A 13,729-nucleotide genomic window follows, 5' to 3' on the forward strand; every position below is an offset into this window, starting at 1 on the left:
ACTCTTTCCTTCATGCTGACAACTGCCTCTTGTTTTCCCTGCTTTTCTCTGACATCCAACTGTTTGAAAACCATTTGTGTGGATTAGAATTTCCCTGGGGTATTACTTTCTTCCCTGACCTTGAATTTTCAGTTGAAGTGCAGTGTCAGCTGATCCGGGGTGATGCCATACCTAGAACCACCCTAAGTGTGGCCTGATTTCCTGCAGGCCAGGCAGAGATATTGGCGCTGTCCTTTGATTTAGAGGGGTTTAGACAGATAGGAGTGAATATGCCTGACTCAGTTTGTTCCTGTGACCAGTCTGTCTCCTCAGCACTGTCTCAGGAAGACAAAAGGCCAGGGTGACAGTAGACTTTAATGAGAGAAAAATCTGAATTCAATAAGAGTAGAGGGTTCTGTTAGGTGTCAGTGCAGCAGAACTGCTCAGACAAGCATTTGTCTATTCAGATGCCACTGAAGTAAAGGATAATGTTGGGTTTACCCACCTACCTCTTATACTGTATATTACTGCCAGCCAGCTTGTCTAATGTAAATGATCAAAACTCTCAACATGCAGTCCACCTTTGACCTAAATGAATATACTCTGTCTTAATTTCTTAGCTTTAATAACACGTATAGACTTGACTATATCCCAGATTGTGGTGTGTCACAGTCCTCCTTTCTTGGCAGGATTATATGAGCTAGGATTTGGAAGAAATGACTTTTTACATCTGGGAAAGGGTGGAACCAGTAGCAAAGTGAAGCTCTGCTTCAGACTTTACAGTTTCAGTGTGTGATTTGTAAAGGTTTTGCAGCAAGCCATTAATAATGGCCAAAGCAGTTATTTAAAATCAGTAAGCTTTTGTTTGAGTACCCTGCAGTAAGAAAACACCTGAGCAAACAGTGTCATGGTTTTTCTAGGTTTAGCTTCAACCTTCAGGTATTTTATTTGCTCGTCTTTCAGGGCAGCTCAGAAGCTGAATCTCTCCTCCAAGCGGAAGAAGCACCAACCCTCACAGCTCCACCCACAGGAGCCCTCCATCTACCCCACCAACTTCAGCGGCATACTGCAGGTCTCACCACCCCCTGCCCCGCCATGCCTGCTCCGAGCCGTGTCCAAAGTGAAGGAGAACCCAGGGATAGGAAAGGTAAGAACAGACGCATACTGTAGCAGCATATACACAAAGGACTCAAAGATGAATGTGTGATTTTAATCTATCTGAAGGTGAGATCAAAGAGTGATGACATAGTGGTCCACTACATGCAGACGCAGTAGACCTTCCTTCTGGAAGGTCATGAATTCACTGTTTATGAGACCAGCATTCCTCTCCCCGAACTTAGAAAGGCAGTAAAAACTATAATCCACAAAGCTGTGGTCATGTTAACTGTAGGATTTGTAATTCTATTTTGGGTACAGTGTGTGATGATGAAAGTCAGGCTGGCAGCAATAGAACAGTCATTAAACAAAGCTGTGTAAACATATCGCTCTTCCTTTGTGGTTTATTGGCTATTGTTTGCCTGAGCTAGTGTCCTGTATTTATAAAGCAGAAGAAGTCCCCTAACAACATTAGATCCCACCTGGATAGGAAGTACTTGCTTTTGTTGCCAGGTATCCAGACGGGTAAGATTTTGTCACATATTGTAAATTTCCCATTGGCACATAAAAAAAACTGTTATTAACAAGCCCACACCTGAGGTAGTGATTTTGTACATCTGTGCTATTACAGTACAGGGGTTGGATTGTAAAGGGGAAACTGAGATTAATGAAATTTTTCCAAACCTATCAGATCAGATTTTCAGGTTTTCTTACTCTAAAGCAAACACACATTGACTTGCTTTCTTTGTTTCTTTGTCTGTGTGTCAGTTTTGGAATCTCCGTTGTAATAACATTTTCAAAAGCCTGCATGGGTTTGACTTTACCTAGGTCTGTTTCATATTAATCCAACTTGGGTGATGTCTTGTTTCCATCAACCGTATGTGGGTCACTTCCACTTCTCCATGTTTGACCTAGACCTGGTTCTTTTCAGGCACAGACAGTTAAGTGGATGGAGGAACGCCAAGCTACACTAATGGATTTTATGGGGGGGATCAAGGGGACAGAGAAACAGGGGCCATTAGCACAGAGTCCGATGTGTGAAAAAACTGCAGCCAATCCTCTGTAGCTTCCAGTATCTGATCTTCGCCAATATAAATAAAACTGAGACATCAGCTCGCCTCTGCCTGGCAGATGGAGACTCAGCAGTCATATGTGGGAGCCTGGTTTAAATGTCATAGCAAATGGTATTTACTCAACATATGCACACGTCAGTCACAGTAAGTGCCCCCTGTGGAGTATAAGGAGAGTTTGCACTTGGTCTGTGGAATTCACTCACTGAAAGAAAGGGATTTCCAGTGACATTGTTTCAGAGTGCTGGAGCCTGGATCTGCAATATTTATATATGAGTGAAGGGGCCTTTTGTGTAGGGGTGAGGATGGTGGAGAGTCCCAGGCTAAACAAAACAGTCATCTGTCAAAAAGGGAAGGGAGTTAGCTATATTTTAAGGTGTTTATTTCAGTGCCTGAGAGGCATCGCAGGTACTTTTTCAAGAAGCTTTGAAATGGCTCAGGACTGAATTCCCTATCGCATATACTGCAAGATATAGAAGCTGTTTGGTTGATATAATGCTAGGTGTAACACTAAACACTCAGAGAGTTGACAGGGATTCTGGCGACTGTTATACATATCCCAAGAGCCATTTATGTCTCCCATCAGTCACATATATGTTTCCACAGAGCCTTCGGGAAAATAGCAGAGGTGTATTTCTGACCATCAGACTGTAAAGCAATATAGAGTTGTCAGAATTTCAAAAGAACGTGATTGTAAATGGGGGTGTCATATAGCCTGCCATGCACAAACACAACCACACCCACACAAACCATACAGTGCATCCATACAGCAGGGCACAGGCAGTTGTTCGTACTGTAAGAGGTGCCACAAAGTGGCTTCACTGCTGTAACTATGACAATAATGTTAGATGTTAAGCTTGTCAGAACAGTGGTAAATCAGCACCTTTAGATATACACTGTCATCCTACTGTATTGTCCATGATGAACTGTACAATGACTTGTGGAATGTGTTAAGACTGTAAAGGTCAAAGTGTTTATTTGTCATATGCACAGTTAGGAAACGTGTTCCCCTGTACAATGAAATTCTTACTTTGCCGTCCACATGAATGCCACAAAATACAAATGAAATATAAAGTAGATGAAAGCTCAAGTTATGAATAATGTCAAGCCCCAGAATACAACATGGTTCCAAGCTTCTTGATGTGAAGCTGCCAGGGGGAAGGAGAGGAGGAGGAAGAGTGAGTAGATGGAATAAGAGGGGGGCCATATGCTCCTGCACCCCCATGCTGGCGAGCTGTTCCTGCTCCATAAAAACAACCCGCTAGAGGGATAATCCCCCAGCATGCGGCTTCACACACATTAATTTTCACCATTTTCTGCTATGACTTTCAATATACACCTTTTACTGACACCATTAGTCAGTGTGTTGACCCATTGAGTTTGCCAGTCAATGTGGGATTGAGTTTCCATGGCAACCTTCAGTGTCCATCAATTCTGACATGGTGAACGTGATGTCAATTCACAATGGTCAGCCTTGCTCTTAGACTGGAGCCTCATACTCAGAAGGTCGACCATACATTTCTTCTTTTTCCTTTGTTTGTGCTGTGGAAGGAAAAGGTGTCAAGCTTAGCCCATATTTGTTTTCATCCTCAGTGCTTGACCTGAAAAACACATTCCTACATCTCTCTGCTGAGTTCTTCGACCAATTGTCCGTGTTTTATGCCATCTTGATTTTTAATCCATCCTTTTGTTTGTCTCTTTTTTGTCTCAACTCATCTGTCACACTCGGTGGTCTAGGTGAAAGTGATGATGCGTATCTGTCCATCTCTGGAGGCAGTGGACTCCTCAGAGTCTCAGTCCTTCTTGAAAGTGGACAGCAGGAAGAAGCAGTTGACCCTTTATGACCCTGCATCCAGCCCACACTCCAGTTCAGGACACAGGAGATCTGCCACTGTGGCCGTTCCAAAGATATTTGCCTTCGATGCTGTTTTTCCCCAGGATGCCTCACAAGTAAGGGCCAGTATGTGTGCTTTTGTGTGTATGTATGTGGTGCTGTGTGTGGGGGGGGTTCAGCTTCTCAAGGGCAAAGCAATGTTTCTCTGCTGGCAGGGTGTGGCCAGGGGCTTAGAGAAAAATGCCTGTCTTGGGTTAGGGGACATTTTTACCAGCAAGGTTCTAACAGCTGGGACCTTTAAGCCCTCTGGGGAATGATTTGAATTCACTGCAGTTATATCTCACCTCTCCTTTCATAGAACAGCTATATCTAACCTCAGTTCTCTGCACTCAGCAAGCACACCCACTGAGCTCAAAAACAAAGGTCAGATAGATACCGTACGTATTGTATTTACTACATGGTGACTTGGGAGCAGGCTGGTTTTGCTTTCTTCACTGTGTAAAACAAACACACCTTTTTTGTTATGAAAAGGAGATTTATATCAGTCATTGAAACATTTTCTAAAATCCAGAGGTCAAATATTTGATGCATTTGTCCACGGTGCCCCAAACACTATTAATACCTACAGGAGGTTGTCATCACTGTGCAGGATGGTGTTTCAGCAGTGGACAGAGCCTCAGTTCTTCTATTATCCCACCTACTTGAAGCAAGTATTTTCCCCATATAAGCTGCTGATAGCTAAAGCCTGCAGTATGTTGCTGCTGCAGAGCTGAGGCCAAGCTGCTAGATTGTGCCGCTGGGACGGCGCTGCTGGTGGCTAACAGTAACAGCAAGCTGTTCTGCTGTTGGAGGCCTTGTTTGCTGTGTGATGTATGGGAAGGGGCCTCTGCTGCAGAAGGCTTACCCCAGAGGACCCATGCTGAAACAGATTGCAAAAATGAGCCACACGTTGCAGCACACACAAACACATATAAACACGCAGAATCCACAGTGATGAAAAATGCTGAATGCATTAATGGGATTTGATGTAACTGATGTCAAATAATTGTTTATTTTATAGGATAGCATTTTGGATTCACTGTTCACTGTGTACCTGTTTTATAGTAGGTGGGGCTGAGTTGTGGCTGTCTCTGTGTGTTTTCCACAGGCTGAGGTGTGCTCAGGGACAGTAGCTGAGGTCATCCAGTCTGTGGTGAATGGTGCAGACGGCTGCATCTTCTGCTTCGGCCAAGTCAGGCTTGGTAAGCTCCTCCGCTGGCAAGGGATTAGACAAAAGCCTTTGTTAGCCAAAGAAAACCTCTCATTGCTCTTTGTTAGCTACACTGGATGTCCACAATTGGCTTAGTGGTGCACTGGAGTGAGTGAAGGAACTGGAGATTGGAGGAAAGGAATGGGTAGTGGGTCTGGGGTGGGGATGAGGGGTAAAGTACTGTATCCAGGCTTCAGGGCTCAGTCTATAATTAAAATCTTAGTAATTGGCCTGGCCAGCGCTCCTCATTCCTATGAGAAGTAATTCTCCACAGAAGGACTACTTCTGGAATACGTCCTCGGATTAGCATTGATTTTTATTTGGTATGTACTGGATATTACCTCTGAACCCCCACATCAGCCATTATTAATTTTTTTCATCAGCAATTCTTAAACACAATAACCCCCAGAAAATATCCAGTCAGTGTCTATTCCTTTGTCAACTTCCTTCCCATTCCAGACAGCCTGATAAAATAAGTAATTTAAGTTTGAACGCACAGTGAGTGTAGCTGGCTTCAAGACACAAGGCAATAATTCCGTTTCCATCCCCCTCTCTCTTTCACACATCCTCAGGCAAGACATACACTATGATAGGCAAAGACAGCTCTACTCAGAGCCTAGGCATTGTACCCTGTGCCATTTCCTGGCTCTTCAAGCTTATCAATGAGCGCAAGGAGAAGACGGGCACACGCTTCTCTGTCCGTGTGTCTGCGGTGGAAATCTTTGGGAAAGATGAAGAACTGAAGGATTTGCTATCTGAGGTGTCAGCAGGCAGCCTGCAGGAAGGCCAGTCCCCAGGCATACACCTGAGAGAGGATCCCATCTGTGGCACTCAGGTGAGAAGCATTCTCTCCATTTATTGTTGAGTGATCTCTTCATTCTCTCTATGGATTATAAAGTCTGAGTTTGGATTCTTTTCTCTCTATCATCTACTCCTCTCCTCCCAAAGATGTTTTTTTTTTAGTCTCCCAGGACTTCCTAGTCCCTCTTGCACTATCCTATCTGCATCTGAAACCCTTTTATATTTCTACCAAACCTATCTGTGGTATTGATGGCTTTCTTCTACCTTTGTATTGACTTTCCTGTCAGCATCCATCAGCATCTATTACCCTTGTATTAGTGCTAGCTCTCTCCAGCACAATAGAAGTATTATTGGGGGATGGTGCAGGATTGCAGATTTGAAGGCACTCACAGGTGTTGCTGTCAGATGTTGTTTTTTGGGGACTCTGACTTCAAAGCCTGTGCAGTTCTGTGAAGCTACTTTGTCGTCCTCTCAGCAGCCATGCATGTGCCCCTTCATGGATTCCCCTGGCTTCTCTCTCTCTGGTCTGCCTCCTCCTTTTCCCTCCTGTTGCTACCATCATCATCATATGCATGGTGAAGGACATACCCTTGCCTCCTGCACCAACAATTACTTCTCCTAATCCTCCTCCCTCTCTGAGCATATCTACTGTTTTAATTGCCCCTGAGACCCAATCTAATGGGCAAGAAATGTGTGCTGGTGTCCAATTAACTGGCTTCCCCTTCTTTCTTTTCCTCTCTTTTCCGGTATCCTTTTCACAGCTCTCCCCATTTTCAAGCACTACATGGTCTCCTTTGCTCATCCTAATCCTGTTCTCTGTCTCTTCCTTCCTCCTTCAGCTTCAGAATCAGAGCGAGCTTCGCGCCCTGACAGCTGAGAAAGCTGCCTTCTTCCTGGATGCAGCCATTGCCGCACGCAGCACCAGCAGGCCCAGTGCAGATGAGGAAGAGCGACGCAACTCCCACATGCTGTTCACATTGCACATTTACCAGTACCGCATGGAGAAGAGTGGCAAGGGAGGAAGTTAGTACTATTACATCCACAACTCTCCAACCGTGAACTTACAAGTCATCGCCACACAGTTACAGAGTGAAGCATCTGTGTACAACCAGATCGATGCATGATTAGTATATTTCCTTTCCTACTTATAGGCATACAAAAGTCTTTCACACTAAATAATCATAAGGTGGTTTTGTTGTGAGCTAGATGGCAGAACATTGCATTATAGGTATGAAGGGAACATCAGACAAGTCCCTGATTTGCAGTGTTTATAGATGAGTTGGTTCTGGCTTCTGCAAGACAAAAATATATTTGTATGTAAGTGCTATGCTTTGGTCAAGAGCAAATGAATATTTGAAAGCTTACTGACAAGAGTTGTATGTTTTGTCACCCACATAATGTGTAGTCATGTGATTTTCACAGTGAGTCAGTTTGCTCTTGCTACATTTTAGAGCATTAGAAGGAGACTGGATATGTCTTTGTGACTGTCAGTGGATCCCTTTGTTTTTATGGCACTCACTAATGCAGCCTCCTTGTTACCAGGTGTTACACATCTGGTGGAAGTTAACTAGTCTGGCTGCAGTTTGAGTCGGAATCTTACCTATAAATGGATCAGAGAGCTCTGACAATCACTGGCCTAGTCTGGGCTGAGCTGTGCCACTCCTGTCATCAGGGCATAGTGTGTGAGGAGCTGACTTTCCAGAAGGAGTGTCTGCGCTGTGCACTCACCTGGTTCTTCCTCTGTTATTGGCACAGTGTCAGGCGGACGAAGCAGGCTGCACCTCATTGACCTGGGGAGCTGTGAGAAGGTCCTGAGTAAAAGCAGAGAAGGAGGAGGAGGCTTGTGTCTTTCTCTAAATGCTTTGGGAAATGTCATCATGGCTTTAGCAAATGGTGCCAAACATGTACCTTACAGGTAAGAAAACCACCATCAGTTACTCTCTTTTACTGTTTCAGGCAAGTTGCTACCTGTGCCCTCAGTACTGCAGGTTTGCTGTGTGACTGTTACGTTTAGTTTAATTATCCACATAACAGCTTTAGTAAGTCATAGATAAATAAATCATACGCTGTGAGTATTTTTAAGCTTACTGAATTCCATATGGCTCCTCCTGGAATTATGCCATATACCTTTACTGCCATTTTGAAATATTAGTTTGTTAATATCAATATACATGTGCCCTGTAGGGACAGCAAACTGACAATGTTGTTGAGGGAGTCCCTTGGCAACATCAACTGCAGAACCACCATGATCGCCCACATCTCTGATTCCTCTGCCAGCTATGCTGACTCACTCACCACTATCCAATTGGCATCCCGCATCCACCGCATGAGGAAGAAGAAATCTAAGGTACACTGATAAACTGATGAGTACAAATAAATATGGTTATATGTAAACAGTAATGAACTGATAAACAAGTAATGCAGTCAGCAGTAATGGTTCATTTTTACAATGTAACTACACAGACATTTCACAGCTTGAAATAAAAATACTTAATAATGATTCCTATAAAAACTCTGCTCCATTCAGTGTTGTTTGTTGTTTCTAACAGATAAATGCAGAGCAGTTGTTAGGCACATTATTTTTAAGTGTTGCTGTTATAGCAATTACATTCCTAATGTGCATGTGCAACTTTGATTACATCCATAATCCATGCCATGACTTAAACGCCCTAAATGTTTCTTTCTACTGTAATTTTGGAGCTCTTAAACACATGAATGTTTGAATGCTTCTGCAAACGAAAAATTATTAGTGCAGTAACTCAGAGCTAGTTTTTCTTGACTGCTCAACACGTGCAATCAATATCTCCCTAAGGAACTGCGCATTCCCTTGGATTAGAAATGTATGCTCCAGATAATTAGGCAGAACGACAGCGTGTATTTATTTTGTACTGGTCCCAGGCATGATCATGATGCAGCACACATACAGCAATTGATATTATTGATAATAATTTCTGTGTGACTATTGATTTGTACTTTTAACCTTTAGATAAATATTGGCTGTATATTTCATTATGAGCTGTTAAGAAATGAATCTATATTATCAGGGTTAAATGATTGTGCAAAATGACAAGTTTGGTAATTTATGTTTTAAGAAGACAATCACATTACTGTCAGATCATTTTTAAAAAACACACTAGAATTGTTTCATTTCTGCTTTAACCCTGCTTAGCAGTATGCATCAAGCTCATCTGGAGGGGAAAGCTCCTGTGAGGAAGGGAGGATTCGTCGGCCCCCCCACCTCAGGCCCTTCCATCCTCGGACAGTAGCCCTGGACCCAGATCTTCCCTCCCTGCTCAGTGACCCAGACTACTCCTCGAGCAGCGAGCAGTCCTGTGATACTGTCATTTATGTGGGCCCTGGGGGAACTGCGATCTCGGACAGGGAGCTTAGTGACAATGAAGGCCCACCTGCCTTTGTTCCAATCATCCCCTCCCTGAACAAGAAAAAGTCTGCAAAAGAGGGCCCTCTAGACAGAGACCACTTCTTCAAATGCAACACATTTGCTGAGCTGCAGGAGAGGCTAGAGTGTATAGATGGCAGTGAAGAACCCACTGCCTTTGTTGGAGAGGGAAAGCGAAGCCAGGCTAGCCCTAAGACTGACAAATCTAACGAGAGCCAAGGCTCTGTTTCACCAAAGACTGTAACAAATATTTCAGAGGGCATCTCACCTAAACAATCTCCTAAAACTCTTGCCATGCAATCATCCTGCAGTCCCAACACTAAATTCAAACTGGACAACATCAAGAGACAATGCCTACCCGCAGAAAGGGCACCATCAGAGAGTGTTCAAAATGTATACAGAACCAGTGCTGATGGTGAGAAGGTCTTGGTTTCAGAAACTCGGGCTACTACTAACAAAATGGCAACCACTGCAGCACCAAACTCTGAGCCTGTGGTAAGAGAGAAGGTCTGCTTCAACAAGAAAGCCTTGCCAAAGCCAGCTCCACCTCCTTCACAGCAGAGAGAAAATGCAGATAGTGAAGAAAGATCTAGCACCAGAATGCCACCTGTGGGCATGAGCCACCAAGCTGTGAAAAGGAAGGATCCATGTACTTCCCCTTTGCTCAGACCTCCAGTGGAGATGTGCCAGGTACGCTCTACAATGAATGAAAGGTGCCTGGATCGGGACATTCTTAGAGCCACTGTCACTTTGCAGCAGCCTGTGGAGCTGAATGGAGAGGATGAGCTGGTGTTCACTGTAGTGGAGGAGCTGTCTATAGGCAGTATTGTAGATAAGGGTCGGCCATCCAGCATTATCAGCTTTAACAGTGACTGCTCCCTTCAGGCCCTGGCCTCTGGTTCCCGACCTGTCAGCATAATCAGCAGCATCAATGATGAGTTTGATGCCTACACATCAGCCGTGGGAGGATCAGAGGTGAACATTGCAGTTGCCACACCCCTCCAGGAAGGAGCAATGGAGTGTATAGATAGCAGGGGTTCATCTATCAGCTCTTGGCTAAGTGAGGTTAGTGTCTGCACTTTGCAGAGTGAAGGGGCTCATTCTACTGATGTCTTCCTTCCACAGGCCAAACACATGGGACCAGAGGCCAGCTTTTACTTTGATTCTCTGGATATGTTACATTGTGTATCCTCTCCTAGAGATGCCAAGAACTCCTTAAATGACAGTGGATTTAGTTTTTCTGAACAAGACAGTGACAGTGCCACCTCAAGCAAACTGTCCTTGACAAAGTGCCCCCCATCTTCAGAATCCACCAAAGGCTCCCTCCGATTCACATCTAAAATAACTAAAGCTCATTCGCTTAGTTCCTCTCAACTCCCACAAGGCCCTTCCATAGTCCACTCCAGTCTTCCCAGGAAGATTAAACCTACCTCATCTATTTCTCATAGTAGTAGCAGTAGCAGCAGCACTAGTAGAGAGCCACCAAGACAAGAGGCAAAGCAGGAGGATCCTTGGCAGCGTATTGACAACCACTCAGAACCTCAGTTTGCTGACTCCAGCAGCACCAGCAAATTTCTTAGACATCCCCCCAGTGGCATCCCTTCCAGCAAAACATCTAACAACAGCAACAGTGTACCTCGCCCTCCCAAGGTGCAGGGGTCTACCTCATCTCAGAGGGTGGTTGATGGCTGTGAGAAGTCAGCCAGTAAGAATACACCCAGCAAAATGCCTCAGTTGAGACGAGGTGCCACCACCCTGGGAACAGTGCCCGTCATCCATTCCTCCACAGACTACAAGGGAGCCCAAGATATTACAGCAACTACTACGGGCCTTAAATTCTCCTCTCTGGGGAAAAATAGCAAGGCTAACTCACAGAAAATGAGTAATATCCCTAAACCTGGTTGTACCTCGCCGCCTCCTCCTCCTCCAATGAGGAAGTCCAGTCTTGACCATAAGACTAAGACCCTGTTACCCCAAAGTGCCTTAAAGCCACCATATGTGGAGGCAGGAAGGGCCTCTGGATCAAGGACAGCTGTATCAGAGGATGAGCTTGAGGTACGTCACAGAGTAGACTCTACCAGTTTCAAAACCTCCAGCCTCAACCCAGCCAAAAATACTTCCAGCCTGAAGGCCAGAGGACCTAAAGGAGAGGCTGCACACCATTTTGGCAGTCAGGTGTCACTGGAAAGATGTGAAAGCCTATCCTTATTAGGTTCCAGAGCTGCACTTAGTAGGGAAAATAGTGGGGCAAGTCTGGGGAGCAGCAGTGGCAAATCCAGCAAATCCATTCCGAGATTTGGTATTCCTAATTCATCCAGCTCTCCTATAGCTACTTGCCCATCATCACCAAATGGAGGAAATATTAGCAAACTTGGCCAAGTAAAAACATCTGTAAATCCCAGACCCTTAGGAACAGTCAGTGGGAGTAAGGCACGCTCACTGTCAGCCAACAACTCCAAGGGCCTAAGCTCCTCCACCAAATCTTTGGCCACTCCTGTGACCAGAAATGCAAACGCCAACCTCCCTCCATCAGGACGGACATCAGCTCCTCGAACGACCACTGCTACTAGCAGTAAGCCTGGCAGAGGAACCATCATGGGCACAAAGCAGGCCATGAGAGCGGCCAACAGCCGTGTAAGCGAACTGGCAACAGGCAACATATCAGGCAAACACATGAGAGTATCAGGAGATTCAGACAGTGGGAATGACAGTGGGGCAAATGTGAGTGATGACAAATCCCCCATAGCTGCGCTGCCCTCTCCATACAGCAAAATAACAGCACCCAGGCGGCCTCAACGCTACAGCAGCGGCCATGGCAGTGACAATAGCAGTGTGCTGAGCGGGGAGTTGCCTCCAGCTATGGGCCGCACAGCTCTGTTCTACCACAGTGGTTGCAGCAGCGGATATGAAAGCATGATCCGTGACAGTGAAGCCACGGGCAGCGCATCCTCTGCTCACGATTCCATGAGCGAGAGTGGCATGTCATCTTCAAGCAGAACAAGGAGCCCCAAGTATCCCAAAAAGAGAGCAAATGGTGAGGAGCTAATCTGGGTTTTGGGGTTTTGCATGTAGCAATGCATGTATAGGTGGTGTTCACAAATAATATGAAAATACAATTTCATACTGGTAACAGCAGAGTATGTGAGACCTATTAAACACTGCTTGCCTGAGAAACTACACACATGGGAATAGCATCAAGAAATGAATGTGTTCTCCCAGGAAATTAGGCAATTATAAATCCATTCTTATTACATTCACAAATTGATATTTTAGTGGATTTTCTCTCCCCCTGAATCAACAGCATACATTATTTATACACAAATGATAATGGATGTTTCAAACAAGACAACTTCAAAGTGTGATAATTAAATAAGATTAACATGAACATGTCATCTGGTTCTGGGTTTTGTAGCCTTGTATATACAATATAACCATCAGAATTCATGTGCATTAAACCAAGCTTTTGAATTTATTCAGGCTGTGGATATGCAGAATATTGTTGTAACTCATGAATCCCTTATAAATATGCAAGCACCACAACTTGACTGGCCTGTGTACAGCCTTGCATGGCTTTACATCTCAGAAATTTGTACATATTTACTCTTAGATTCCATCAAATACTACAACTATATGTCAAATACATCACTGTCTGGCTGTATGCATGACTCTGTAGGCTTCCAGAGAAGACGGCTGATTCCGGCACCCCTGCCAGACACCTCTTCCCTGGGGAAGAAGGCGGGCTCAGCGGGTCAGTGGGTGGACTTACCTCCTATGTCTGGACCGCTTAAGGAACCCTTTGAGATCAAGGTGTATGAGATCGATGATGTGGAACGGCTCCAGAGGCGGCGACAGGAGGAAACCACAGAGGTGAGCAGAGGGTCACTCCTGACATGTTCTACATGGCTCATCTTTCTTAACTTGTTTTAGATAATGTAATGTCTGGGTCAAGGTCTTGGCAATCCCACTTGCTAAGCCTCAGGACTATTTTGCATGTGTGACACTTATGCCATACATGCTCAAGATGTGCCACACTGACCTATGTTGTGGGAATGTCTTAGCTTGCTTCTTCCCAGTTTCTTTTTAAAGAACAAGGCAGGAATCATATGTCTCAGACATCTGACCTTCAATCAGCTCAGTGGCAAATCCCAGAGTTAAAATGTCTCTGCAAATTCCTAGACCTTAGTATTTCTGCAGCACTCAGGAATGTCAAGAGCTCAGGAGGCAATTACTTATGAGGGTTAATTGGTTTGGATATGTATGATGACTTTGAATACTGCTGGCTCTAGTGGTAGTGATGGGGG

The 13,729-nt window shown here is 44.7% G+C and overlaps 1 protein-coding gene and 1 long non-coding RNA gene across 7 annotated transcripts in view; one reads left to right on the plus strand and one right to left on the minus strand.

The window, feature by feature from the left end:
* The window catches only part of kif26ab (kinesin family member 26Ab), a 73,293-nt gene that overhangs the window by 56,451 nt on the left and 3,113 nt on the right, over nt 1–13,729 (plus strand). For 4 of the 6 annotated variants that reach the window (XM_020590975.1, XM_020590977.1, XM_020590978.1 and 1 more), the window contains 9 exons: nt 943–1,126; nt 3,882–4,094; nt 5,126–5,219; nt 5,800–6,062; nt 6,868–7,051; nt 7,784–7,943; nt 8,213–8,375; nt 9,198–12,462; nt 13,102–13,295. In XM_020590975.1, the coding sequence (XP_020446631.1) occupies nt 943–1,126; nt 3,882–4,094; nt 5,126–5,219; nt 5,800–6,062; nt 6,868–7,051; nt 7,784–7,943; nt 8,213–8,375; nt 9,198–12,462; nt 13,102–13,295 (4,720 nt within the window). The remainder of the gene's footprint in view (nt 1–942; nt 1,127–3,881; nt 4,095–5,125; nt 5,220–5,799; nt 6,063–6,867; nt 7,052–7,783; nt 7,944–8,212; nt 8,376–9,197; nt 12,463–13,101; nt 13,296–13,729) is intronic. The other 2 variants (XM_020590976.1, XM_020590980.1) reach the window with 1 other exon arrangement.
* On the minus strand, nt 4,678–7,850 carry LOC109955131 (uncharacterized). Its single transcript, XR_002274218.1, has 3 exons — nt 7,757–7,850; nt 5,072–5,232; nt 4,678–4,897 (listed from the first exon to the last, which is right to left on the minus strand). It is a non-coding gene; the product is annotated as an uncharacterized LOC109955131 (long non-coding RNA).

The sequence above is a fragment of the Monopterus albus genome, unplaced genomic scaffold, assembly GCF_001952655.1.
Source record: "Monopterus albus unplaced genomic scaffold, M_albus_1.0 scaffold13.1, whole genome shotgun sequence".
NCBI lineage: Eukaryota > Metazoa > Chordata > Actinopteri > Synbranchiformes > Synbranchidae > Monopterus > Monopterus albus.